This window comes from Anser anser (genome assembly GCF_964211835.1).
Source record: "Anser anser genome assembly, chromosome: 3".
Classification (NCBI taxonomy): Eukaryota; Metazoa; Chordata; class Aves; order Anseriformes; family Anatidae; genus Anser; species Anser anser.
The window spans coordinates 1,947,518-1,974,307 of record NC_139722.1 but is presented as its reverse complement, the minus strand read 5'-3'; the positions used below and the strand labels follow the sequence as shown (position 1 = coordinate 1,974,307).

The 26,790-nt window shown below is 43.9% G+C and overlaps 1 protein-coding gene across 1 annotated transcript in view; it reads left to right on the top strand.

Moving 5' to 3' along the window:
* Positions 1-26,790, top strand: part of ELP3 (elongator acetyltransferase complex subunit 3) — an 84,698-nt gene that overhangs the window by 32,862 nt on the left and 25,046 nt on the right. Inside the window, exons 10-12 of the mRNA XM_083831733.1 lie at positions 15,865-16,058; positions 21,162-21,252; positions 24,810-24,875. Coding sequence (XP_083687859.1) covers positions 15,865-16,058; positions 21,162-21,252; positions 24,810-24,875 — 351 coding nt within the window. The remainder of the gene's footprint in view (positions 1-15,864; positions 16,059-21,161; positions 21,253-24,809; positions 24,876-26,790) is intronic.

Below are 26,790 nucleotides of genomic sequence, written 5' to 3'. Positions count from 1 at the left end.
GAATCACAGGTATATTTCTCTGCAAGGTCAGACTGGGTGCTTTCTGGCACTAAAAAACTATCAGCGCAACAGAATGTATTGATCAGAAGTTCAGGCAGGAAACAATGTTTTTTCCTGGTGTGCCGCAGACAGACACTTTCAGAAAGAAGCAATCCAGAATGCGGCTGTACCGCACATGGAGGAAGTTCTGAAACCTGTGGTAGGTGCTTTTTGCAAGCGATCTTGTGCAGATTCCTCGAGCACATCATAAACATAGATGGCACTTAGTGAATACTGCGTTCATGTGACAACGTGAGAAGTCTGGGGCAAAGCAATTAGGCAACACACAGAAAAGGAAGGATGAAGTCAGTGACAGCTGAAAGTGAATTCAGCTCAAAATTCATGCCCCAGCCTCTGTTGCTCCTGGATTACTTTCTTATAATGCTAGGGGAGAGAGAGGGTAGGAGTGGACATCAAATTAGCTGTGTTTTCCTATAATTACTTGTGCTGCGGGGTATGGCAAAACCCGACTCAATACCTAGTGAAGTAGCAGCTGTAGTTCTGGGTTCTTTATGGGCCTGTCATTACTTGGAGTAGTATTGGGCTGGGGAGGATTTATGACGGAAGAACAGCAATACCGACTAAAAGATTTAAAGAGCTATCCTTGGATGAGACCCAGCAAAGGGGACACAGTAATCTCAAGTATTTGCAAGATGTAAAACTGAAGAGGGAGGAATTATTTAAGGCAGAATTTCAAGCTTCTATAGAAAGGATTATTTTATTTAATTATTACTATTCTCTGCTGCTTATCCGTGACAAATGGCTAAGGCTTTCCCACGGTAGGATCTGGAGTTGCTCCTCTTTTAGCGCACGAGCACTCTGGAAGTACTCTTCCAGCACTGCTTAACTTCAAGTGATGCTCAACTGCCTGCGATACGTGCAGGCTGCAGGGCTCCCCTGCTTGTCAGGGGAAGGGGAGTGCCCTGCTGGATTTTCTCCATTTATTATTGACAATTGTTGCAGAAATAGAAAAAACACAGATGCAAAAGGCAAAGTCCTCAGAAAGAGGGGACAAGAATGTGGTAAAAAGGCTGGAATTGCAAGGGGGGATTAAAAAAAAGCTGGGAAAATAGAGGTTAGCATAGAAAAGCAAGAGGAGAAAGCAGAGTAGAGAAGGTCAGCTTGTCTAGAATATCTTTGCAGGACAAGCCTCAGCTTTAGGAGCTGGGAGGACATCAGAGTTGGTGGTATGCCAGCTCTGGAACATGGCAGGAAGGAATTTGCACGTTGTTGTTGAAGAAATCGTTGGTCTTAGAAAAAGAAGGGGTAAGACCAGATCAGAATTTTGGTGTGAGGGGTTGGCATCGGCCAAAAAGCTGGCTGGAGGGCAAGAGAAATGCAAAGCCGTGGAAAAAAGAAAACCAGGTGATAGCTTAGGAGGGGGATTTAAGAATGCAGAGAGGGTGATGGGGTGGCCAGCTCAAGCGACACGTCGTTAATGAGTTCAGAAATTTGAAGCGGGACTCGCAGATCAAATTAAGATTGGATGCCAGCGAGTGTAGAGATGAGGAGCTGGAGGATGAGTAATCGGCGTGGAGGATGAAGCCCTCAAGAAGCAGTGTGAATGCTGCAGAGTGAGGAGGAGAAATAGGACACGGAGAGGCAGGCTGCTGGGGAAGAGGTGCTCGGGCACCGCAACGTGGAGAGGAATTATACCGGTGTTGGTTTAAAGAGAGGAAAGTCTGAGAAGGGAGAGGAGGAGGAACCAAAATGAACGTGTTGGAGAGGTGCACAGGGTCTGCACTCTGAGACCAGGCAGTGCACGGAGAAACCTGCGTGAAAGAGGCAGCCGCGAGGCTGATGGGCAGCTAAGTGATCGCTGTGCCTTTCAGGAGATGGAGCTGCAGGGAACGAGAGTGGAGAGGTTGTGGATCACTGTGACACGTTTCAAGATGGAATGGTAAACAAGAGGCATCCTTTCCGTTTCCCTTCCTCCTCAGCCCTTCTCATCCTATCTTAAATGCCTTATAATTTATTTTTAAAAGATGCTCTGTCTTAAATAAGAGAGAGGAGAGGGTGAAAACAGCCGTTCGTTTTGTTTTGTTTTTCCACAGCCCTGCACTGGCAAACGTGATTGAAGTGTACAGCAGATAGCAATGCCTCCTTTCCCGGGGATTCAGCTAGAGAGTACACTCTCTGTTTCCTACCCAAAATTTTCTATCATAGCTTTGAGTTGTTGGAAACAACTTATAAGTTGTGCTGTGTAAATGTTAGTCCACGCTGGTAAATATTTAGACACTTCTATTGCATAAAACTAATGTGAGAACAAAGAGACGAACCAAGAGGAGAGCATCTGTTGTGTTCTTGCAACAGCACCAAGCTGTTCGCGAGGAGGAGTGCTCTTTTACACAGTTTGTGGTTCTTTATTCTCCTAAATCACACAAATATGTATCTTGCTATGAGCTACCTCTGACTTTTTGGGGACAGACACCTGCGCCTTGTCAGGGATCCTTACAGATTTTTGCTTCTCTGGTAGTTCCAAATAAGCTTAGAGAAAATAAATTGCTGCGATTCTAACTTCCTTTCTAGTCGTGCACTTTTCAGGCCAGGGAAGGGTAGGACAAAAAGGGACCCAGATGACTTTAGAAGGAGGTCTAAACACTGCCTCCATTACCAGTTGATAGATTAAACGTGGAGGTTTCTCCTGGGAAGATAATAACTTGCTGATTGTGCTGACTGCATACTAAAAATACTGGGTGCTTCTTCAAATTGAACAGGTAATTATGGTTTCAAGAGTAACATTGCTTCTGTCCCTCATGACCTATTGATTTTGAAGTGTTACCTGCTTCTTCCATCCAGCAGCTCCGATGCCCATCAGTTCCTCTTTTGCAAGCATATCTGTGTTTTCAAAGTTTGATGTGAGTATAGCAAATGTACTCCTGGAAAGTGTTTTCATGATTATTCAAAACTGTAATTTATTGATAGGAGTAAGAATATTAGATATATCTTTTATTATATGTACATATTGTCCCTTTTACAGTGAGGGCAGGTGGCTGCCCTTCTGTCTGTCTTCAGTATAAAGATTACTGCAGCTCCTTTTTTTAACCAGAGTGGATGTACTGGTTCTATGTACCAGTTATGTTGTGCTTCTCCACCCTTCCTTCCCCCAGCATGCCCCTTTTTTCCCATTACTACAGATGCTTTTTATAGCCTCGGAGGATTTCCTTTCTCCTTCAGGTCTTTTCACCCCATTCCAAATACGGGAACACGCTGCAGGAGGGAGCATCCTCGGCTCCCTCCCACCGCCCGTGTCCTCGTGTCAGGTAGCGTGCACGCGTGCACACACATGCACTCTGCTGCTTCTAGCTAGCAAATGCAAGCAGAGCCGATAAGACCGCTTTGCAGTGCCTCACGTAGCAGGTGGTCGGAGAAAATAATTAGAATAATAGCTAGAATAAATCAAGGGCTCAGCGGGAATAATGGAATTGTTACCAGAGCAGACACCTCATTCTGTGGAACGCGATAAACATTCAGCTTTGCTGTTGTAGCACGAGAGGGATGAGGTGACTCTAGGGGTAAATGGTTGGGAGGATTCATGAATCACACTTGCCAACGGGGCTACCAAGCAGAACTTTGGATTTAAGCAAAAACTTTAGGAGGCTAAAGAATTCCCAGGATGCTGTTGCTAATTCCTCATTCTGTTTCTGCAGAGTCACTGAGTAGCAATAGTATCATCGACAAGCTGGATCTCTTCTGGTATAAATACTGCTAAGCTAGTAACATTTACTAACGGAGAAGGCAGGGCTGTTTGCTCTATTTTTTAGGGGTCTTTTCCCATGTATGGTTTACCGTTGTGGTTCATTTTGGTCCTTCAGAAGGGATGTCTGTAAGCCCATCTCAAATGACTTGAAAGACCCGATGTAGATGAAATAAATTGGGGGAACAGAAAAAGGGAAAAGGAACAAGAAGGAGGGCCAGAAGATGAGAAGTTTCAAGTGTGGGAAGGGTCAGAGGAAGTGTCATAGCAAGTCATTGGCAGAACCTTCCTTTTCCTTGAGGTGATCAGTAGGGAGGTTTTCTGGCCTCATCATTTCCAACTGAAGTCTCATATAAATAAAAAGCTGATGGGAAAAGCATAGGCAGGACCATTTACTAGTCTGTATTGGAGACAAGTATCAGACTGAAGAGATTTGGTTCGATTCATTAGAGCCATTCATACGGTTCTTAAATAAAATGCCATCGCTGAATTATTTTAGTCTGGTAGAAAATTCCTTTTCTTACACTCATGTGTCAGGCTGTATTTTTTTTCTCCTGAAGGAATGGCTAAATAAGCATGTATCAGAAATAGACTAATTTTAGTGAAATGCCTGATGCATCCAAGCTTAAGTTAAGCAGAGGGCTACGGCTTTATTTTGGCGTGTGAACATCAGAGAGAAATATAGTGGTCAAGTAAGGCAACGGGTGATATGACTGTTTCTCTCTGTAATGTATTTGGTGTTGTAAAACTTTAAATACTGTTGTATCACCTTTAGCTGTAAATAAGGAGATAGTTTTCCAGAGGGCTCTCATTTTTATTAAGGAGTTGAAATTCATAATGAAGGTAATTTATTACAGCGCTATCAGGAGCTTTTAATAAATGTAATAAAAGATGCTTAAACTGCTGATCTCCACTGATTTTTGTACTCTTTTGGGAAGACAATTATCTCTGTTTTTAAATATATCTCTGAAATGTTTAGTGGGGTAAATGATTCTCCTTTCAGTTCCTACTAAACGTCTCATTGAAACACTGTTATTGGCAGGTAGCCAGCATTACCTCTGAAAATTTCTTCTGTTGTTTTTTTTTTTTTTCTTCACGGGCACATTTATAGAAACAGATTAGGCAGTGTTTAATGATCAGTCCTTCTGAAACAGTTACTCGAGCTTCTCTTGGAGACTTCCTAAACGTTAGAGCTAAAAAGCTCTTCAGTTCGCAAACAATTATAGTTTCATGAACTGTGGCCAACGCCATGGTAATTTTTTATGTTAATGGGAATCGTGGTAGTAAGGAACGGGCTATTTTTAGAAACTATTTTCACAGATAATTGCACTCATATTTCTGGGGATAAAATGTGTAGATAAAGGCCCGGCTTGTGCCCACTGCTGCAGATGGTCAAATTGCGTGCACAAAGCTTCTCTCCCTTTCCAGTGTCTGTGTGGAACCAACTTTTATTTGCTCACTGGGTGTGTTTGCAGCAGCTCTGGATAGGTTTCTTATAAAGCACATCAGATTTCTCTCTTTGGATATGTGCAATGTGAGAACAAAGTAAAGTTAGTGCTGCAACCCTCCGTGTGATGATGTGTGGGAAGAGAAGAGCTGAATCAGTTGAACAGTACAGGTAAAACTGGTCCCTTCTCCTCTGCATCACTGGGGGTCCATGCGTGACATGGGTAAGGTGTCACAACTTAAACCAGAAAATGCAGAGGGTGAGGATTTCAGTGGCGGCGTGAGCGCCGCTGCCTTGCATCGTGCTGCCCAGACACGGTACGCGTTGCTGTACCTTTTAGTATTAACGTGATGATTTGCAAGGCTGCGTGGAAAGACTGCGTTTTGGATTGCTTGGGTTGCTTCCTTTGTCTTTGTGAATTAGTATTTTGTCCGCACATAAAATTTCCTCCGGCGTGGCAGCCATAAAGGTTATGCTAATAACCATCGCTATCTTTAAAATAGCTTCCCATTCAGAAAAAGCTTCTGATAAGTGTAAAGGTACAGTTGAGACCCTTTTTCTACCCAAACTAAAAGATCGGTTTGGAACTTAACAATCCCCAGACAACTGTGGGTTGCGTAGGCTCATACAGTTGCTCTATCTATTCAAGTGGTGGTTTTCAAGCCAGCATTCTGAAGTTGTTTTCTGGGCTTCTTTCACTAAGGCCCCTTGCTGCTGAAGTCAATAATGAGCATATGTCTGGGAACATAAAGCCAAATGGAAAAGCAGTACAGGAATAAAAGGATGCGTCTTGGATAGAGTGCAAATTTGCTAGGCATTTAGGCAAACAAAGCATCATTTAGTAAAATATGTATTTTAGCACAGCTCAGCAGCAGCAACTGTATGCTTACTATGAGGGTGGTAAACCGTGATGTCCAAATTAAATCCTCAAGGACTTGATTTTTTCTTTTCTTTAAAGCATAATAGAAAAGCGTAATGGTTTTGCTGTGAACATAATAACTGAGAGAAGCTTTTGCAGGGCTGAGTCGGGTGGGAGGGAGCATGTGGTTGTGTTGATGCTTGTTATGGAGAGGAGAGGTCTGATGAAAGAGGGTTAGATTATCAAAAAAGATTGTAGAGTTGCTGGTCTCAATGATTTGTAGGGTAGAAGACATTCTTTAAAGTGATCTGTGTCGCAAAACTTGTGTTTTAACTTAAAACAATGAAAAATGCTGTATTTCCCAGACTTAGCCCTAGGGGAAAGCTGACCCTTCCAGCAACGTAAAGGCCAGAGTCCTGTGCTCGGTAAAAGTGAAGGTGAAACTTCACAGCAAATTTATTGACGTATTCTCATGGGTTTCTCCAGAACTGCGTAATAAATGGAGAGTCACTTGGAGCACCTGCAAGACGGAGCAGATGGGGCTGCTCGGTGCAGTGAGCACAATCTGGAGAGACTTGTCTGGTGTTCGCGTAGATACTGTGTTCAGGAGTCAAAACCACGCTCCAAGGTCATGCTGCTGATGCCCAAGGCATCTCCCAAATGTGAAATGTCTCTTTCCTTATTGAGTTGTATTGTAGCGGTGCCCGGGACTGTCATACGCTAGCATCTCCTTGCAGAAAGCGACTATCCGACAGCGTTAGACAGGAGGCAACATGCAGATCCGAACAGTCCAGGGATACAAAAAGACCAGGGAAGGTATGGGATGGCAGGCAGGCATGTTCCCTCTTCGGCCAGCAGCAGCAATTTCCTAGAGTTAGGGTATTTATGAAACTGAAGTGCATAGCATTGGTAAATAACTCACTGAAGACAACACCTCATCTGTGGGCTAAATGCTCCCGTAAATTAGGTCACCTCCACTACGACTGTTGTGTTGCACCCCACGAGTGGTCTGGTTATGTTTAATGCTTTCTTTCTGAAGCTGGATAGTGCGAGGATTAGCTTGTGTTAGACACCTGTGGAAAAGTTCCCTTTGGCACATGGACTTCATGGTTTGGGTGCTGCCAGGGAAGGGTGGAGGAATAACAGCTTTTGCACCTTGAAGGGTGAATTACAAGGTCTTTCATGGTGTTTTCTCCAGACGTTAACAGGCCAATCCACTTTTCTTATTTGGCATTCAAAGGCTGTGTATGAGGCACTCTGGAACAACCCGAAGTGAGCACATAGATTATTCCATTAAGTGGCAACCAATAAATACGTTCTCGTTAACTTGAGCTGTTGTAATAGTTCAGTATGAGACATCAGGGTCCTCTGTGATGTGCTACTGAGAAACTTCTCGAGTATTGTGAGCCTGTACCTTCAGGAATTTAAAGACTAGAGAAATGAACATGAAACAAACTTTTCTGGTCCACCTACTGTACGCTACTGTGCTACAGCGTGCCCTGATGTGCTGTTTTCACGTTAATATATACTATTGTTGAAGAAATTTGCAGGCAGATGGGCTAAAAAACGGTGTTAATAATAGTCACAGAACTGACCCTTTTGTGGCCGAAATGTTGGGTTTTATGGCACTGTTTTCCTGGCTCAGTAGTTTCCAAAATCATATTTTATGTACTCTGGTGAAATTTGACAGCTTCAGTATGTCAGGAACTGAAAGGATTTTTATTACATAGCTGTCAATAGCCAGGAAAATTACAACGTTCACCTGGAAAATGGCCTTTGCTCCCTTGATTGCAGGATGCTTTACAGCTACCTTCTGGAGGGCTGGAAGTTGGGATCACCTGCTTTAGAAACTTTTTGTCCCATGGTCACGTCTGTAGGAGATCTGTCATGATTTTGTCATGAGTGTAGACGTAAAGCAGAAATGAGTTGCTCTCTCTCTGCTTTAAGCCTGCCTTTGAATGAATTTTACAGAGATTCATGGTACCATATATATTGTAACATACACGTTTCAGAGGAGCCTAATTAAAAACGTTGCCACCTTGTAGTGTGTTTGCATCAGACATCACTGACGCAACAACAGGATTTACTAATTGCAGCGTAGAGTCGTTTCCCCCAAAAACCTCTTTGTGCTCTTTGAGGATAGATAACGCTCCCCTTCCTCACAGGCCTCAGGAATAATGTTATATTTGGCATGAGTGATTTCAGCATACCATCTTCATATAAATGCAAGGCACCTTTGGAAATTCCCAAGGGTCTATTACAGAAATATTTCAATTGTATTTTAATTATAGGTATTTAAAATAAATGCCAGTTAAAGATACCTTGGAGAGTGGGTGTGCACAGTCAGCAGAACAAGCTCCAGCTTGCCAGAGGTGAAATACTAGAGAGCTTGCTTTTCCCTTTCATAGCGGGCTCATCTGCCTTATTGCCACCGAGTGTTCTGCATTGTCTTTGTGCTCATTTTGCATGGAAGGCACGTACAGAATTAGGGAATGGTTGAGGCTGGAGGCACGTGTGGGTCCTCGCATCCCACCCCTCCTCCAACAGGAACACCCAGAGCAGGGTGGCCAGCACCACGTCCGGGTGGCTTTGGGAGATCACAGGATCCCAGAATGGCCCAGGCTGGAAGGGAGCTCTGGAGATCGTCTGGTCCAAACCCCTCTGCTTAGCAGGGTCACCCCGAGCACTTCGCACAGGATGGCATCCAGGCGGATTTTTGGATATCTCCAGAGAAGGAGACTCCACAACCTCTCTGGGCAGCCTGTCCCAGTGCTCTGTCACCTCACAGCACACAAGTGCCCTCTCATATGCAGATGGAACCTCCTGGGCTTCATTTTTTTTTGCCTGTTGCCTCTTGACCTGTAGCTGGGCACAATGGGAAGAGTCTGGTTCCATCCTCTTGACAGCCTCCCCTCAGATATTCAGACCCATTGATGAGGTCTCCCTTTGGTCTTCTCTTCTCCAGGCTAACCAGGCCCAGCTCTCTCAGCCTGTCCTCGTGCTACAGCTGCTCCAGTCCCCTCATCATCTTCGTAGCCCTCCTTTGGACCCGCTCCAGTAGCTCCATGTCCCTCTGGTACTGGGGAGCCCACAGCTGGACACAATACTCCAGGTGTGGCCTCACCAGGGCTGAGTAGAGGGGCAGGATCACCTCCCTTGACCTGCTGGCAATGCTCTTCCAACTGCACCCCGGGATACTGTTGGCCTTCTTGGCCACAAGGGCACGTTGCTGGCTCGTGTTCACCTCGGTGTCCAAACAAACCCTGGGGGGCATCAGGCCCGGCACTGCTGCTGGTCGAGGGAAGGGATTGTCCCGCTCTGCTCTGCCTGCTGCCGCCTCACCTCGAGCACTGGGAGCGGTTTTGGGTGGTACAATATCAGAAGGACTTAAAACTACCAGAGAGTGTCCAAAGGAGGGCTACAAAGATGGTGAAGGGTCTGGAGGGGAAGGCGTGTGAGGAACGGCTGGGATGCCTTGGTTTGTTCAGCCCAGAGCAGAGCAGGCCGAGGGGAGGCCTCATGGCGGCCTGCAGCTCCCTCCCGAGGGGAGCGGAGGGGCAGGCGCTGAGCTCTGCTCTCTGGGGACAGCGACAGGACCCGAGGGAACGGCATGGAGCTGGGACAGGGGAGGGTCAGGCTGGGTGTGAGGGAAAGGTTCTGCACCCAGGGGTGGTCGGGCACTGGGACAGGCTCCCCAGGGCAGCGGTCACAGCACCGAGCTGCCGGAGTTCAAGAAGTGTCTGGACAAGGCTCTCAGACACAGGGTCTGGTTTTTGGGGGGTGTTGTGTGGAGCCAAGTGATCCTCTAGTGGAAGGTGTCCCTGCCCTTGGCAGGAGGATGGAACTAGATGATCTCTAAGGCCATTTGAAACCCAAACCATTCTATGATATGATCCTTTTGGGTCCTTTCCGACTCAGGATATTCTGTGATCCTATGATCACAGTGTATAACACACATGCAATTCGTAAAATGCATTACAGTAATCATGATTTTTTTTCACCATTCTGTCACTGTGTGATAAAACTGTATCCAAAAATGTCTAATTTATCAGAATTCTGTCTACAGAAAGGTGGTGTCCAGAGTAGCTGCAAAGTAGCATCTTATTATTTCCTGGTAACTTCTTAACGGGACGACAAAGGTCACACAATTGACAGATATTGATGTTAAGTGACTTTAAAATGACTATGTCTTGGTTCGCTGTTGGCACTGCATTTCCCTGCTTCCCAGGTGACATCTGGTAGCTGACAATGTATGTAATCGCAGGCTGTACCAAAGCGCAGTAAAAAGGCATTACAGTCTCTACTTCTCGGTCAGTAGGCCATTGTAAGTATCAGTGAATGCAGATCCTATCATTACATTTTAATTAGAGCAGCATTTACAAGAAAGAGGGGGGAAAATGCAAATTCCAAGTTAAAATGGAGCCACATTTTTGAGCCACAAGCTTCTATTAATGCATATAATTAAACTGCTAAGTGATTGTTCACTCCCTGTAGAGCTGGAAGTGTCACTCAACGCAGTAGCTTTCAAGTGTTACCACTGTTAATAGTTATAAATAATACGGCTGATGGAGATAAGGAATGCTGCGATATGGAGAGTTAAGATACCATTCATTTTAATGCAGTCAGACATGAATTTAATCATCTGTCTAATGCAGGGACTATAGCAAAGGAACCAATTCAAGTTTATGGAATCAGGTTGAGAGGCACCTCATTTCTAGTGGACAGTCATTAAAAGCTAGGTTTTGGTGACCTTTATTTTTAGCAAAACCTGACATTTTTGTAAAACGCATAACATAAATTGCTTCGCTTATCCTATAACTGATATCTCCTACAACAGTCGAACTTCTTGAGAGCAGGAAGATTAAAGATGGCAACTGAATCTCTGTTTGGTAAGAAGATGAAATGGAATCCAATAAAAACATTCTCTTTTTGGAGCGAGGGGAAGAACTACAGCTTTTGGGTCTCTTCAAAACATTTCTGTTCTTTTTTTGTGCTTAGAGTGGTCAGTAAAATCAGATGAAAATGGAAAGATGAAATTTTTAATATTGGCTGATGTGTGCTATGGCCAAACTTGAAAATGGGACCAAACCACTGTGTAGTCTCATTATGATTCCAAATGATTGTGACCTTTCTGTTGCGACTGTGAACAGATAGATGGTTGACTGACAGATTTATAATTCAAAAAGGTTGTTGCAAACACATAAGAAAGTGAAATATTTGAGCTCAGGACTTCACCTCCAGATTCCATCTCATATTCTGAGCTTTTTTTTGGTTCACATTAGTGTTATGTTGACTTTTGATTTTTAACTAATGTCTGTTTTGTTGGACAACAATTACAGTGTCATGCAATTTATAAGACTCAAAGCAATTGATGGGAGTTGAACAAAAGGATTCCATCATGCACTTTGATACGTCTGCCTTGATGGAAAAATCATCGGCTTCTTGGCATCTAAATGACTAACTTTACACCCGTCGGACCCTGATTATTCATAGTGGCAGTGAGTTTGTGAGGTGGTGGATGAATGGATCCTGCAGACGCCATTAGCTTTAATAACAGGGAACTTCTACAACAAAGGCATATGCTAGTAAAATCAATTACTATTCTCATAAAACATTTTAGCAGCTAACTTGTATAACCTTGTAGCCTGAATGTGTGCTGATGGGATCTTATTAAGATTCATTGTTTGTAGTTCGTAGAGCAGCTGTTCCTACAAGTAAAGTATGTTTAATGGAGCTCAGGTGAAGCAAAAAAAATTGTGAATTCCAGGTTTTTCTGGTTACTCAATATATTATTTGCTGTGAAAGAGTACTCAACTTTTCTCTCCTACCACATAAATTGGCCAAGGTTATGACACACATTATTTTAGGGTATAAAAATGCTCATGTTTATGAACCTCCAGATCATTAAAAGCTTTGACTGATCTGAATTTATATATATGTATTTATTATTATTAAACCACCATGACAATCCTTTACATCCTGTCCATCATCTACGTACACAAATTTAAAATTTTACTCCAGCATCCATCTCTATTATACAAGAAGTGTTAAGTGCTACTTGGATTACAGTCTTTAGCTAGAGGGGAGAGAACTGGAAGTTCAAAGAAAATTGGTTTAGTAGCTTTGAAGTTGTATGTGTTTCCATTTAGAATATTCATGCGTGTGAGAGTACTACGCCGCGTCCTCAAGTGATTCAAAAAGACTGGAAATGTGTAGGGATCCTTTCTCTCCAGGTCGTCGTTAGCCTCTTGCGTCACAGGGCATTAGCAGAAGTGGATTTAAGTCTTGATCGAGTGCCTGCCTAGACCTGATGGAAAGCCTCCTGTTGACTCCAGAGGTGCTTTGGATGGTGGTCTCTGAACAGATGCTGCACAAGGGATTAAATTTGTTTTGGCAGTAAGCTGTTCTGAGCATTTTTATCAGTTGAAGACACCTTTTAAGGTGTCTAATTAAAAAAAGGAAAGGCTACAGTTACTACTAAAGCTTCGAATGTGTTGGCATTTTATAGCTCCTTTTGTTTCATGAGAGACTCAATCAAAACTGTTTACAAATGGGAAAAGGTTAAGGCTTTAAACATTGGGATTTATGGAAACTCTTTAAAGTTTACCACTGAAAAAAGGGATTCTGGAAGAAAGGAGATGCTGCTTTGTTGTATTTTTGAAATTATTTCAAAAAATAATTAATATTAATTAAACTTGAGGAATATTTTGAGAAATTATTTAAGAAATAAATATGAAACTTGGCTTTTTTAACGCCAGTGCTACTGAAATGTGACGTAGCATTATCAGCTGGCTTTATATAATGACAGAAAATACACACTATGGAGGAAGTGGCAAAATTCATGATGTGATTAGAAACCTTAACTTTTGACCTTGCCTTTGACTGCTGGATGTTTTTAACCTTAGCACTGTGTTGATGCGTTTGCCTTTAATCTGCAATGTAAATCAGGGAGTGTTTTAAATATTCTGCCTGATGAATCATAGATGCTTTTGCATTCAGCTCAGTATTGTTGCGAATATTAATACATTGCCTATCTGGAAGCTTTTTTCCTTGCTGGAGTGGCTTATTTACCTTTCTGTATCTCATTGTGGAAGCGTCATTGCTTTCTTACCATAATGTCTTTCTCTTCTTCAGCTCTACTTGGCCATATAACTCCTCTCGTTAGAGCAGTCACTTCTTACAAGACTGTCTCATTCCTTTTTTCACAGTTGCTTTCTTTTACATTAGAGCTCCTCTAACCACCCACAGAAGGGGGGAGGCTGTCCTTTTGGGTTGGTCCAGGACAACGCTTTTCCAACTTATTTTTCTGACCCCTAACATGTTGTATGATTTTGGATAACACCTGCTTCAGCTGGCTGCTTCGAAAATGAGCCTGGTGAATTTTATTTTTTTTCCCTCTTTGTGTCCTGAGGGTCGGATGCACACTGGGGCTGGCACAAAAGAAGTGAGGAGAGTGGTTGGCCAAGGGCACACACGTCTGCCTTCCCTCTCAGCCACCAGGATGGTATTTATGATATTTATGATTTAGGATATTTATAATTTAGGATATTTATGATTTATGGTGTTTATGATTTATGATATTTATGATTTACCTGCAAAGTCAAACTGAACCCTTGGGGCAAGGGGGAGGACGAGCCCTTCTGAGGGGTGCTCTAAGCAGACCCAACACCTGGGGGCAGATCCTGCTTCCACCACTTCACCTCTGCTGCTCGATAGGCTGCTCCGTAACCCAGTCCAACGCCGAAACAAAAGTATTCTCCCCAAAATGCGTTCTCCCACATCGGTGAGTCATCCTGGCCGAGGGTCTGCGGGAACTGGAGCTGGCAGGAGGCGTGGGCAGGGCAGGGAGCCATCACGTCCGCTGCCTGGGGAGCGCGAGCCAGCCCCAAGTGCCTCCGAGTAAGTCATTTACGTCCTCGCCTCGGAGATGATGGTGATGGTGATGATTTCACGGAGCTGGCAAAATGAGTGTTTTTCCTCTCCCGGTGGTGATACGAGGCTCATGATGAACAGGGGGGTTGTATAGAGTGCACAAACAGCTGGGAAAAGGAGAAGACCAACCTTTTTTGCCTCTTTTGTACCCACACGCACTCCAGCGTGAGCGCCGTGATGCTGGGGTCCAGTCATCGCTTTCTGTCGGTGTTTGGCTTGTTTCTCTACAAACCACTCACTTCACAAGTAGCACAGCTTAGTGGGACACACACAAGGTACCTTGTCCCTCTGGGGTGCTTCGTGGCCTTGTGTCTTGGGCACTCTTTGAGGAGAAATGCAGGATTTGACAGTTTTTTAGTTTTGCAGCAGCAACGTGGACTTGATCCACAGTCTGTATCTTGTTTTGTGTCTTAGGCTGAATCCTCGGTTGTGCCGGTCTCTGTTCAGATGTATACAATGGCTCAGGAGGCGGCTCTGCCTGAAAAAGGTTTTTTGACCACTTTCTTTTTTACAGATGTATTCGCTCTGATGTGTTTTGCTCTGGAGCCGCCCAGCAGGAGCAGCGGTGTGGGCGTGCAGGACAGAGGCTGCTGGAGCTGGCCGGGGCTTCAGCAGGGTGCCTGCTTGAGATGGCCCAGGCCGATGTTGTCCTGCTGCTCCTCTCACCACGCTCCCTTCCTCCCATCTTTGTGCTGGATCTCGCACGCATTCGAGCCCGTGCAGATCCATTTTGGCGCGCTCAAGCCAGCAGCAAACCATTTGCCGTTTCTTTGAGCAGTTAAAGGATGGGTTTGTGCAGCAACAAAGCCGCTCGGCGCTGCCGGCGCGGGGAGGTCCTGCTCCCAGCAGGCTGCTAATGGCACTTTATTCCGGCGTCAGGGCTTGCAGGAGCGCTCCGGGAGCTGGTTTAACACACAGCAGCGGCAGGAAACCTAGCGAAGTCGCAGAGCGGGGCCGGGCCACGTGAATGCATCGAAGCACTAAAGCAAAGTGCTGGGGAGCACCAAAGCTGGCGCAGCAACTGGTGGGACCGCAATAGCCGGCCGTTAACTCAGCTTAATAAACTTGAGGTTTTTTTATTACAAGAACACTGTGCTGGAGAGGGATCAAGCTGTAGATTTCAAGCGTTCAGTGGTCTAATCCAATATTATATTTAGCCTGGAGATGCAGTTAGAAGGCCTATACCATCACTTAAGTCACTTTAATGGCTGTTCGGTTCAGGGTGCCTTACATGTTGTTTTTTTAACATATTATTATTGTTATTAGTAAATTATTTTAATTGTCATTACTGAAATTTAATCTGAAAAAAAAAACCACCGTGATGGATGTGTAGTGCGAGCTAGCGTTGTTCAGTTTGCAGCTCTCCGCTGGGATTTATTCGCAGAAGTTAGCAGGAGATCCAGCGTGTCCTCCCGCTCTCCAGGATTGTTCAGAACCTCATTGTGGAATAAATCTGTTTTTCTTCATTGCTATTCAAATGATGTGTCCCAGACACATTGATTAATCTCTAAATGTGGTCTGCTGAGATTGAAGATAAGTGCGCTCATTTCTATTGTTCTAATTCTGAGCAGAGTCTGTTACAATAAATGGAGCAGTATCTATTGAATTCATGCTGAAAGGTAGCGGCAACGCGCGGATTTGATTGGTAGCATTGTCATGTGGATTTTTTTTCTTTATCGGCTTTCCCTTTAAGTCTATAATATACTTTTATTTCTAAAAACGCCGTGAACTGATAAATACTGAAAATTCGATGTAAGCCAGTCATTCCTAAGCCACGCTTACAATTGTGTTTTACAGAACCCGTCTTGAAATTAGTTTTGTTAGGGCATTGAAACCTCAGGAGATCTGGTTTGTTTCTCTCTGACTCACATTTTTGTTCCACTTTTGCAGGAGTTTTTTGAGAATCCTGCTTTTCGCCCGGACGGCATGAAGCTCTATCCAACGCTCGTGATCCGTGGCACTGGCCTGTACGAGCTGTGGAAGACTGGAAGATACAAGAGCTACCCCCCTAGCACTCTTGTGGATCTGGTGGCCAGAATCTTGGCTCTCGTCCCACCGTGGACACGTGTGTACCGTGTTCAGAGGTAATTTTCTGTGGTGGGCTTTGGGTATTGATTTATTGCACTTGGAGGGATTCTTGCTTTAATCACAGCCAGATCTGACTCGGCCTGTTACTATTTTTCAGTTGCAATCATTAATGCACTAAAGATTTTTAAACTGCCTCCTGTCTATTCAGAATGGGAAAGGCCAAGTAGAACGAGAAACCATTTAAATTGAACTGCCTCTCTAATACACCCAGAAACTTCAGGATTTCTGGAGGCCCCATTTTCACTGCCAGCATAGGATGTGGCACACGCAGTACTCTAATGATAGTGATGGATAATTGCCTCTTGGCTGTGGGCGAAGTTTCCTATATTTATTACAGGAGCTACGAGGCTTTTTTTTTTCCTGTTGCTCTAAAGACTTCCTGTCTTTCCCCATGGGCATTGCAGGGTTTTCATAAGTGTATTATGGTAGTGCTGCTATTTCCATTCAGAAACCTCCCTTCCCGGGGCGATAAGTAATACTTGCCCTAGCATTGTGTTTTCAGTGTGGGGTCCTTCTTGGATTATTTTTTCTGCTGTTATCTTGTATGTGTCTGATAGTAGGAAGGGAGGCTGTAGCACACTTACCTATTTTTGCATGTGCAGGCACTACTCAGTTGGCTTCCAGCTACACGAGCCAGAAACAGTGCCAGTGCCTAGCTCTAGAGTGCAGAATGAGAAAGCCTTGTGCTTTACACCTCACCTGGCTGGACTTCTGTAGGGCACTTGATTTTTGTGCCCGTCTGGAAATGTATTACGGAGCAGGGATAAGTGGAAAACGAGGCAGAGAAGAAAGTTGCTGAAGGCAAGAAACACCGGGTAGCCTTGACGAAGTCTGGATGCAGCCTTATCAGTGGAATTTCTCAAACGTCCATTTAAAAAAACAGTCTTGCTCAAAATTGTATTTATTTACACTAATACAAAAAGTAATAGGGCACTGAGGAAGCCTTGTGGATGGTGCAAAGCATCACTGAAAGAGAGGATGCACAAGCAGGATCTGGTGGAGTTGAAGCTGGCGTAATAACGAGATGCACTTCAGGCAAGTTTGAGATAAAGCTCTGAGGAGGTTGTGCTGCAAACTGGGAGACTGCCATGTGAAAATAGCAGAGGAGGAGATGTTTCCACTGCCTTGGTCCATAATATAAATAAGCCACTGGTGAAAGCAGCTGTGGAAAGCATTTTTTTTCCAAGATAACTTTTTAGAGACAGAGGTATTAATGCAGACTTTGGTAAGCCCTTATCTGGAATAATCCCCATCTTCAAGAAAATGAACTGTGGAAGTGTGTGCACAGGCGCATCAGTCTTCTTTTTGAAGGATAGAGGTGGACAGAAAATCTCTGCAAGTTTATGAGAGAGGGAAAATAACCTTCTAAGAAATGGGAAGATTGATTTGGGCACGGAACGAAATGGGAAATAGCCTCGGATAAAGCGACACAGGAAGCTGGAAATTTTCTTTCAGCCAAAGGAATGAGATTCTGGAGCTTTGCAGAGTTACCGAAGAGGAGGAGAAGAAAGTAGGAAGATAGTAAAACTTGATTAGGCTGATGCATGTGAGCACGTTCCAGCACTCTGGTAACATGGATTCAGTGAGCAGGAGATCCTTCCTGCAGATCTCCGCTACTGCGAGAGACTCGTGTCTGTAGCTCTGAGAAGAAGGTTGTGATGCTGATTAAGAAGGCAAAACACGTCTTAGAGGAAATACCTACTTGATATTCCCCCAGGCTGTTCACATCATTTGTCGAAGCATTATTAAAAGCAAAACTCCTGTCTTTTCCCCCTGTATGCTCTTCTCCCTCTTCCTGATGGATTCCGGTACAGATGTAGTGGCCCATTTGTTGGTGATGCTCTTACCATAGGTTGTACCTGAAACAAATAGCATTATTCTTAGAGGAAAGCAGAAGTCTGCAGGTCATCTCCTGAAGAACGTGGGCCTGGCAAAGGGTTTGCGTGGTGTGCTGCTTTCCCAGAGCCTGATGACGGGTTTCTTCTGTTGGCGGCAGCAGCCCCCGTCCAGCTGTCATCCAGCTGTCAGTTATTATGTTCCAGTGGAATAGCTGTTTTCTTGCTGACTGCCTCAATGTTATCTGAAACTTGTTCTTGGTGATTACAGATTTTTACACCTCCAGTGCAAAGTCCAAAAGCTATTACTTTGATCTAAATTGCTTTCGGGGTCATTGTGTGACTGTGCAGCAGAATAATGAACAAAGCCAGATTTCTGAAGGATTCGTGGCCTCTTCCCAGCACTGCTTCGCTGAGGACAGCGACCGTTTCCAGCTCCCCATTGCAGCCCCCTGCAACATTCCCTTTCCACCTCCCTCCTGTCTGCTTTCCCAGCTCCTCCCTCCTTCACCTCTTGCATTTCAGGCTCTATTTCTGCCATCCTTCCAGTTTCAGCTTGCCTTCCTGGAAGGCAGCTTGTGCTGAGCTCCCTGCACGCTGCCTGGCTGTTTGGTACGTGCATTGGGTTTTGTACCAAGCACCACCAGAAGAAGGCTGAGCCATCCATCCCCTTCCTTATTAAGACCACCGGGTGAGATCTCTGGTCCCTAGTAGCAGGTTTTCAGGAAACACAAGGGACTTGATATTCTTGTGGTCTGCCGCATGTTCAAAATACTCAATTTAACGACCTGGGGGAGCACAGGAGAGGCGTCCCTGGCAAAACACCGCGGAAAGATTGAGATTTTAATGGCTGGTTGGAGGGGAATAATTCTTCGTGGTTACTTCGTAACTCTGGAGATGCTTATTGCTGTATTTGTCCTGAATGTTTGTGAACCTGCGCATTCGACAAACAGAAGATGAAATAGGCCCCGTTGAAGCTTCTGGCAAATTGCACATGAACTGTAGTAAGGTCAGGATTTAATCCCCTGTATCCTTCAACTTAGTTTGCATTTTAACAGCTCCTGAAATCAGTACATTGCTGTCTGGTGGGTGTTCAAAACAGGCCATTAATGTGTACACTAGTGATGCACACAGGGTATTTGTTTAAATACTCTGCCCTCATTTGAAGTGCAGCTAGAGAAGCTATTTCTTGCTTGCTTTTTATTAAAAAGCTTATTTTTCGCATTTATATTTCAATTTAATTTGTCGCCTAGCAGGGAGATGAGAGCGGCTCAAGTTACTGTATCTTGTAATCTTTCATTTATTTACAGTAGATTATCTGCTCTTTCATAGCTGACTCTGGATTTAACTAAAGACTTGGTACTGGAAGATGTTAGGCTGTTTTATCTACGTCCCTCTAGGAGAAATACATACAGTCTGACTTTTTTGGAGTTGTTCCATAATTAGAAAAAAGGCATTTTAGTTAGATTATCACTGTAGATCTAACATGCCCTGGTGAAAACGCTGTTCTCCTCTAGTGTGTCCTTTAGTCACAATGTGAAGTGCTCATTTCCTCTAATTGAAGCTCTTTGAAGTATGTTGTGTTGGTTCTACAGCGTCGTATTTACTCAAAGAAATCCACGGAATAAATGAACTGGTTGGCTAATTGCATTTTGCCTCAACATTTTGGCGTGCGAGGGTCAGAGGCGCGGAATTTTGCATGGATCTTTTGGCTTCTGGAGAAAGAAGAGCAAGGAAAACAGGGTGGGGAAGCAAAACACAAACCATATGCTGGAGAAAGCTGTACTGGAACTGGTGGTGTGTGATGCTGAAATGGGAAGAGAATGGTGGAGTCTGAAGCACTTGTTTCATTCTTTACAGTAAAAGAAAACTCCTTTTCTTGCCCCCTTGCCAGTGTCTCAGATTTCTGTAAGGCAACAGCAGCACAAGGATCAAGTCTTTAGGACCCTTGAAGACCTTTCTCTTTTATACAGCTGCTGCCAAACCCAGCAGTCGTTCATGGTGGCCGTGATGCGAATGCAAGTCCTCAAGGAACAGAATAGATCAATTAATACATTTTAAGAGGTCATCAGACAGCTGCTAGATGGTGATGACTTTCAGTCACTACTGAACCAAGATGGATTAAGCTAATTACATTACCAGTTCCCTGAACCATCTCATTCTCTGTATGTTTTTGTGATACTCTGTGCTTTACTCTTTTGAACGTTTGTGTAGACAAAGGAGAAATACTCACCAAGGAATGTCTACATATTAAGACCAACCTATTTTACAACATGCTGAGTGTCTTTCACACTTGTATAGCCCTTGGTTCTTTGTAGAGGATCTGAGGGATTTTGAATTTTCCAGTAGAGCACTTGGGTTGGTGTGTTATCAGAAGGGCCAGGGTGGAGTTTGAGCAGGAGGAGGGAGGAGAAGCATTTGGAACCGCTGTGGAATGCTGCATTAAAGAGAAGGTGTGTGTGGTTGGGATGTCCTTCTAATCGTCATGCTTCTTTCTCAGCTTGGTCTGGGTGCATAAATCCTCCCTTCCCTAGGGATGGTATCCTGCTTTCCTGACGTCAAGTGGGACAAACTCCTGTGGAAGGCAGTGGAGAGGCCAAATCTGGTCTTCCTTTCAAATTCAATTTTAGTACCTGCCTTGGAGAGCTGAAAGAGGGCGTCTTGCCGTTCGCAGGCTCACTGATTTATATTCCCACAGGAAGACCCTCGATTTTCTGGCTGGGCTTTGCTGCAAACCATCAGCTAAACAAAACTTTCTCACTTTTAAACAGCAAGCTTCCCAACGTAAAAACGTTGTCATTCTGATGTATTTTCCCCGATGTGCATTCAGCTCAGACGCAGCAGAAAGGTGTGCTCTGGGTCCCAACCGCTGGTCTCCAGCAGCAGGGACCATGAAGAACGTCTGACATGGAGTCCAAGGCTAGGCACAGCCTGGGCTGGGTGATCCTTTTTTCAGTTTTCCAAGTGAAGAACTGAGAGCAAAATTGTAGCTTATTTCTCGGGGTTGTAAAAGCCTACTTTCGTCTTCGGTCTTTTTTTACTAAAATGAACTCTATTGCTTTTTCCCTTCATTTTCCTCCTGCTTTTAGTTGATTTTTGCCTGTGTTATTTCTTGTTCAACCAAATACTTGAAACAAAGGTAATTCAGGTACGTTCTGTGGTCAGCTATTTGGGATCATGGCCTAGGTGACCATAATGGTACTTTCTGGTTTATTGCCTGCTAATGCAGTTGTTTGAGGTTTTTCTTTTTCCTTTAACACGCAGAGATATTCCGATGCCACTAGTGAGCTCCGGAGTGGAGCACGGGAACCTGAGAGAGCTTGCCTTGGCCAGGATGAAAGATCTTGGGACACAGGTAAAATATTTGTCACTTGGTGTTGAGGGAGAGCTGCTTGGTAATTTCACACAAAGTAGCAGATCCTTTTTGAGAAGAAAGTAGTGACCAGAATATGATGTGATGATATCTTGGAAAAACTCTTTTTGTTTGACACATTTTGTTGGTTTTTAGTCTAGAATTTGCCCCCGTTCCTGAAGGTACTTGATAAATATTTTCTGATATTCAGGTTTTTAATGGAACGGAACCTTTTAAACCAGAGAGAAGGCAGGAGTGTTTATTTTTAATTTATGCTATTAGAAATTCTTCTTCCTTTCTCTTTCCCACGCATGCACTTACTTGACTAACAATTGGAAGAAAAGCTCTCAGGCTGAGGCCAGACAAGTCTTCAAAGAGAGATTTCAGCACAGACAAATGAGACTTGATATTCTTGATATTTCTAAGGTCAAATAAAAAATATGAGCAGGAGAGGAGAGGAGAGGAGGGAGGAAGTGCAGTTTTACTTGAAGTCAGAGGCAGGTATGCGTAGCCAGCCGTGATGCTCCTCAGGAGGTCACTGTGGCAGTCAGTGTTGGCTGTGCCCCATACAGTCTGCTCAGCCACAGTTTGAAGATCCTGCAGCCTCTGGTGAAGTTATGCCTGGGTTCTGCTTTTCTTGGGACCGGGACACCCAGCTCCGTAGACGAAACATCACACAAACCCCACTCTCCTTCACACAGTTCCTTTAGGGCTTTAATTGCTTTGGTGTCCTGGTGCAGAGGCAGATCCTCCCCACGACTGTTCCATACATGTGTATTGTGATTTAGTGCTCCCTCCCTCTAGCTCACCTTTCCTTAAAGAGGTTTTGAGGTGTTACTGCATCCAGCAGGATGGGAAAGAGGCCAGCGTGAAGCAACCCAGACTGTAGTGAGAGCCTTGGTGTACTAGGAGGGATGCAAAAGCCAAATCCAGATATGTGGCTGCGTGTGCTTCTGGATGAGTTAGATTTTGTTTTATTCTAATTGGGGCACAGGGGATGAGAGGGGAAGGCTTTGGAAAAAAGAAAGAAAACAGAAGTAAAGGAATGGTTTGAGGCAGTACAGTAATTACAGCTTTTGCAGATGTACACAAGCTAACCTTTAATCTCTTTGCTTAAATACCAAGGATACCGAAGAAGCAATAATAAAGGTTTCATCTGCTGTGTTGCGTATTGTGTACCTGTAGCCCCACATAAACTCACGCTGCTGAACTATGTTGTTGGTGTTTAACACGGATTGTTCTCTAGGCTACATGTAGCTCCCTACTGCCTTTGCCATCTCACTTGGATCTGGCAGTTGCGGTGCAAAAGATCAGCAAATAAACTCCAGACTGTCTTCCTTCCAGCTGGGCATTCTCTACCAACTTAATCTTTCCTGAGCTGATGCCCTGCACTTTCTCCTTAAATCATTCCTTCCAGACTCTCTCCAGTAGCAAGCCAGGATTTGGCAGACAGCTTTTCTGGCCGCAAAAGCTTCCATCCCTCCTGCTGGCTTTTCACTTCAAAACCAGGCAGGGGGGACAACCTCTGTGCCGCAGCTAAGTCTTTTCAATTGAGCTCTTTAGGGCTAATAGTGAACTCTTCCCTGGTTTTGATGCTAAAACCACTTCACTTGATCTGAACCTGATCAAGACCAGCTGGAGAAACGGGGATACCTGATCCATGGCGGTCAGGGCTGAGCCCAGTAACTGAGCTGAACCATTAAAGGGCTCGTCAAGCTGGCAGTCATCGCTGTGGGAAGACCCAAATCTGTAAAAAAAAATTGCTGCTGTGCAGATGATTATAGATTTTAATTTAGTGAGGCAGAAACACTGCAGCTGGTGGAATGAGGAACCGGGCAGTCTGCTGCAATATAGCTTGAAATACAAGGTACTGGTGTGATTTCCTTGTGTCAGAGGAGGAAACTAGAAATGTGCTTTGTCCTTTTTTCTCTTAGCTTGGAAAAGGAGAGAAGGCCAAGATGAGGAAGGGACTTGCAGGAATCATATATATATGCTCAGTAAAGATCAGCCAGCTGTGGCAGTTCTGGCTTATCCTGTCTTTGCAGAATGTCTCGGTGAGGAGTTTTTGAGGGCTGGGGATCAGGCGCGCCAACACCGCCACTGGTGTTTGCAATTGCTGGAAAGAAATTATTCCTGAGCAGCCTTGTTGGAGGCACAGGGTGCTGGCCTTTGTGCTTGTCAGCCACTGGCTGCAACTGGAGACGTGAAAACGATAGATTGGGACACAGAATTTAAAGCCATCATCCAAGAATACATCGTCCTTTCTCAGGTCTGCGGCTCTTAATGAAGAGAGGGAAGTGCCCTGCTTTTTACTGCGCTGTTTGGGTAGTCAAACAACTGTAAAACAAAGAGTTTGCTCTAGAGTCGTGGCACTACAGTGAATCCCAGTTTTGGCATAGCCCACTGTAACAACAAACAAACAAAAACCACTTTTTCCTGCTATTTGTGAGATTGTTGTTCTATATTGATAATGGTATTTAAAAGGATGGAGAAGAGCACAGGGCATAATATAGAGCTGTGCTTGTTGTGGACGTTCTGAGTTACTGTGTGAATTGGATTTTGACACCTTCTTTTCCTGTCTAAAAGTCTGGCTTTTGGAAACATACGGACAGGTAGGTGTCGTTGCTGATGGAGCAATTACAGCCCGTTGGTGAAGGCTGGCTTCCTTCCCTCCAAGTACAGCAGTGAATAACTGAAACTCAGCTGTTTTGGGTAAAAGCGTTGTGGCTGTGCTTGGCTGACAAAAGTTGGATTAACCTTTGCATTGGACTTGACAGTAGGCCTGCTAAGACGTGAATTCACACAGTCTCTGCACTAGGAGTATCACAACTGTTCACTAACACGAATCACTGCCAAATTGCTCAACTTCCATTGGTTTTGCTGATAAGCGCAAAAGGTTATGTGAGCTGTAACCCATCTCTTCAGCACTGAGCGTGGAGCTTTGTCTCCTCCCCTTTGTGAGTTCTAAGGGAGAGAAGATCTCTTTTGGCTGTCTGTTTTCTACTTTCTCCTGGACCCAAGCCTCTGTGGAGGCCAGATCAGCGTTAGCTTTACTTTCTTATATCTGAGTAGGTCTTCTGCAACAGTTCTTGTGCGATTGTTTAAAAGCAAGAAAAGGGTTGCTGAAAATCATAAACTGACTAGTTAAGGCACTCTGGTGCCTTGGCATAGATTTTGCCAGTGTTAGATCTTTCAAGTGTAGGGTGAAAATGGATTATGCCAAAGTCTTTCTCTGCTTTTCTTTTATGGATGCTGACTTTCCCTCCAGACCCTGCTGTTTGTGAATCAAAGGGTACTTTTCCTCACGAACCATAATGGTTGCTCAGGGAATTGATTTTTACCAGCATGTCTTCCCATTTAGTACAAAGACCTCTTTCCAACATATATCAGGGATGGACTGGTAAGCGTTTATATATTGAAGCCTACCCGTTTGAAATTCAACCTCGCAACTTCATGCTATGTCAGCTTAGTTTTGAACCCAACGGTTGGCTGGAAATCCATGCGTTTCAGATCCTAATATTTTTCTCCCATGTATTTTTTCTCTCCCTTTCTTTTCCAAGTGTCGTGATGTAAGGACAAGAGAGGTTGGAATTCAAGAAATTCACCATAAAGTGAGACCGTATCAGGTAGGATTTGTCTGCTTTATAAGAGCTTGCTTCAGACACAATTTGTTACATGCATTTAATATGGAGGTTTTGGGATCCATTTGTTGAACATCCAGCCCTGCAGTTTGCCTTTGAAGCTGGATCCAGTTTTCCATTTATTTTCGCAGCAGCTTTGGATGTCTTCTGTTTGACTGCAGTCACATGTTGGAATTTATGGGCCACCATGTTCAACGAACTGACTACAGTCACCAGTTATTTGAGTATTTGCACTGCTGTAAAAAAATAAGCAATTCTTTTTACCACTTCTCAACCTTCCCTTTTCTCCCCCCCCCCATTAAAAAAAATGGATTTGGAAAATAGCAAAACCACAGTATGTGCATGCTGAACAGGAATGAATATTTAGCAAGGTGAATTTACGGCCTTTTGTGTGAATGTGTATGTTTGTGTAGGCAAACAGAGCATGTATAAATCCAATTCTGCACATCTATCTGTATATATTAATGTCAGCAGGTCCATTGAGCATATAACACACGGTGTATTTTTCCTTCCTGAAATAGTTCACAAAGAGATTGCCGTGCTTATTTCATAGAAAGGAAAAGATACACTGCTGAACTTCAGGCATTCAGTTCAGGAAACTAATCCTCCATCTCACTCCAGTTACAAGAAGGGATCGATTCTTCCAGAGAGTGGCCAGGACGTCCATGGCCGTGTTGGGACCAAGGAGATGAGCTTTCTAACATCACATCGTGTAGGATCCATCTTAGTATGCATGTACACTGTGCCATATAAATGACATCCTGGAAGTATTCTCTTCCTGTTCCTTCGCTGACAGCAAGGAGAGACTGCAGTGATTACAGAGTTTGTCCATCACATATTGTCTCTTCTTTCAAACATGAATTCTTTGTGCCAGACAGCAAGTACTGCCTCTCTCAAGTAGAAAGCTGTCAGAATGACACACCGTGCAGTGGGCACATACCCACTTTCTAAATGTGACTGACTAAACTGGGACTAATCTATGTGTCAACACAGAGATTCCTAGCAGAGGTCCTCTCACTTGCGTTTTGGAAGCTCTGCTGAGTGTTTAGGCGTCAAAGAGGCTCCAAGTTAGGTGCCAGAAGTAGCATGAATATTCTCCGAGCTTAGTATCTGAAAGATGTTCTCACTTTGCAAATCAGAGATTACTGGGAGCCATATTCTATTTTTCTCCTGCCATTATGTAGAGTCAGCTGGAGTGGAATATTTCCCATCTTGCTGACTGCATAACAGAAATCCAGCATGGAAATCTATAATGATCCCAAATAAATTATCTTGTTCTTAGTAGGTTTGTGCTGAGGCTGTACAGACTCATTTGTACCTAGGCCATGCAGCCTTTCTGCTCTTTCCCCGTTTCCTAATCTGTGGTCATTTCACAAAATATCTTCCAAAGATGCCTGTTGTCAGCAGTGCTAATCTAATTTAAATTGTAAATTTCTTGAGTAGTTAGCAAATAGCTTATCACAGGGTTTTCAAAGCAACATTATGTTGAATATTCCCTTTGTTAAACTCATCTATCTGAGTGGCAGGAGGATGTCATTATGTAGTCTTAGCAAAATTTATCATGACAGCAACCAAGAGAAAAATTCAGAAAATGGTATAATTTTTCATGAGCTTTAGACTAATGACAAGGTATGATGTTTTTCTCGGCTTTGTAAATAAACAACACATTCTCTTGATAAGAGAGACTATCATGTCAGATGTAAAATAAATTAATCATTTCCTATAATTAATTACACTTTATGCAACTTCTTTCTGTTCAGGATCAGTAGGCTGTATGTATTTTTATAATGGTGATGGTGTGCCTGCTTTTAAAAGTCTTTAAAAAAAATCAATTTGAAGTAGATTACTTGCCTGTAGCTGGTTATTTACAGAGCTGTCTCTAAGCTCCCTTTTCAATTAG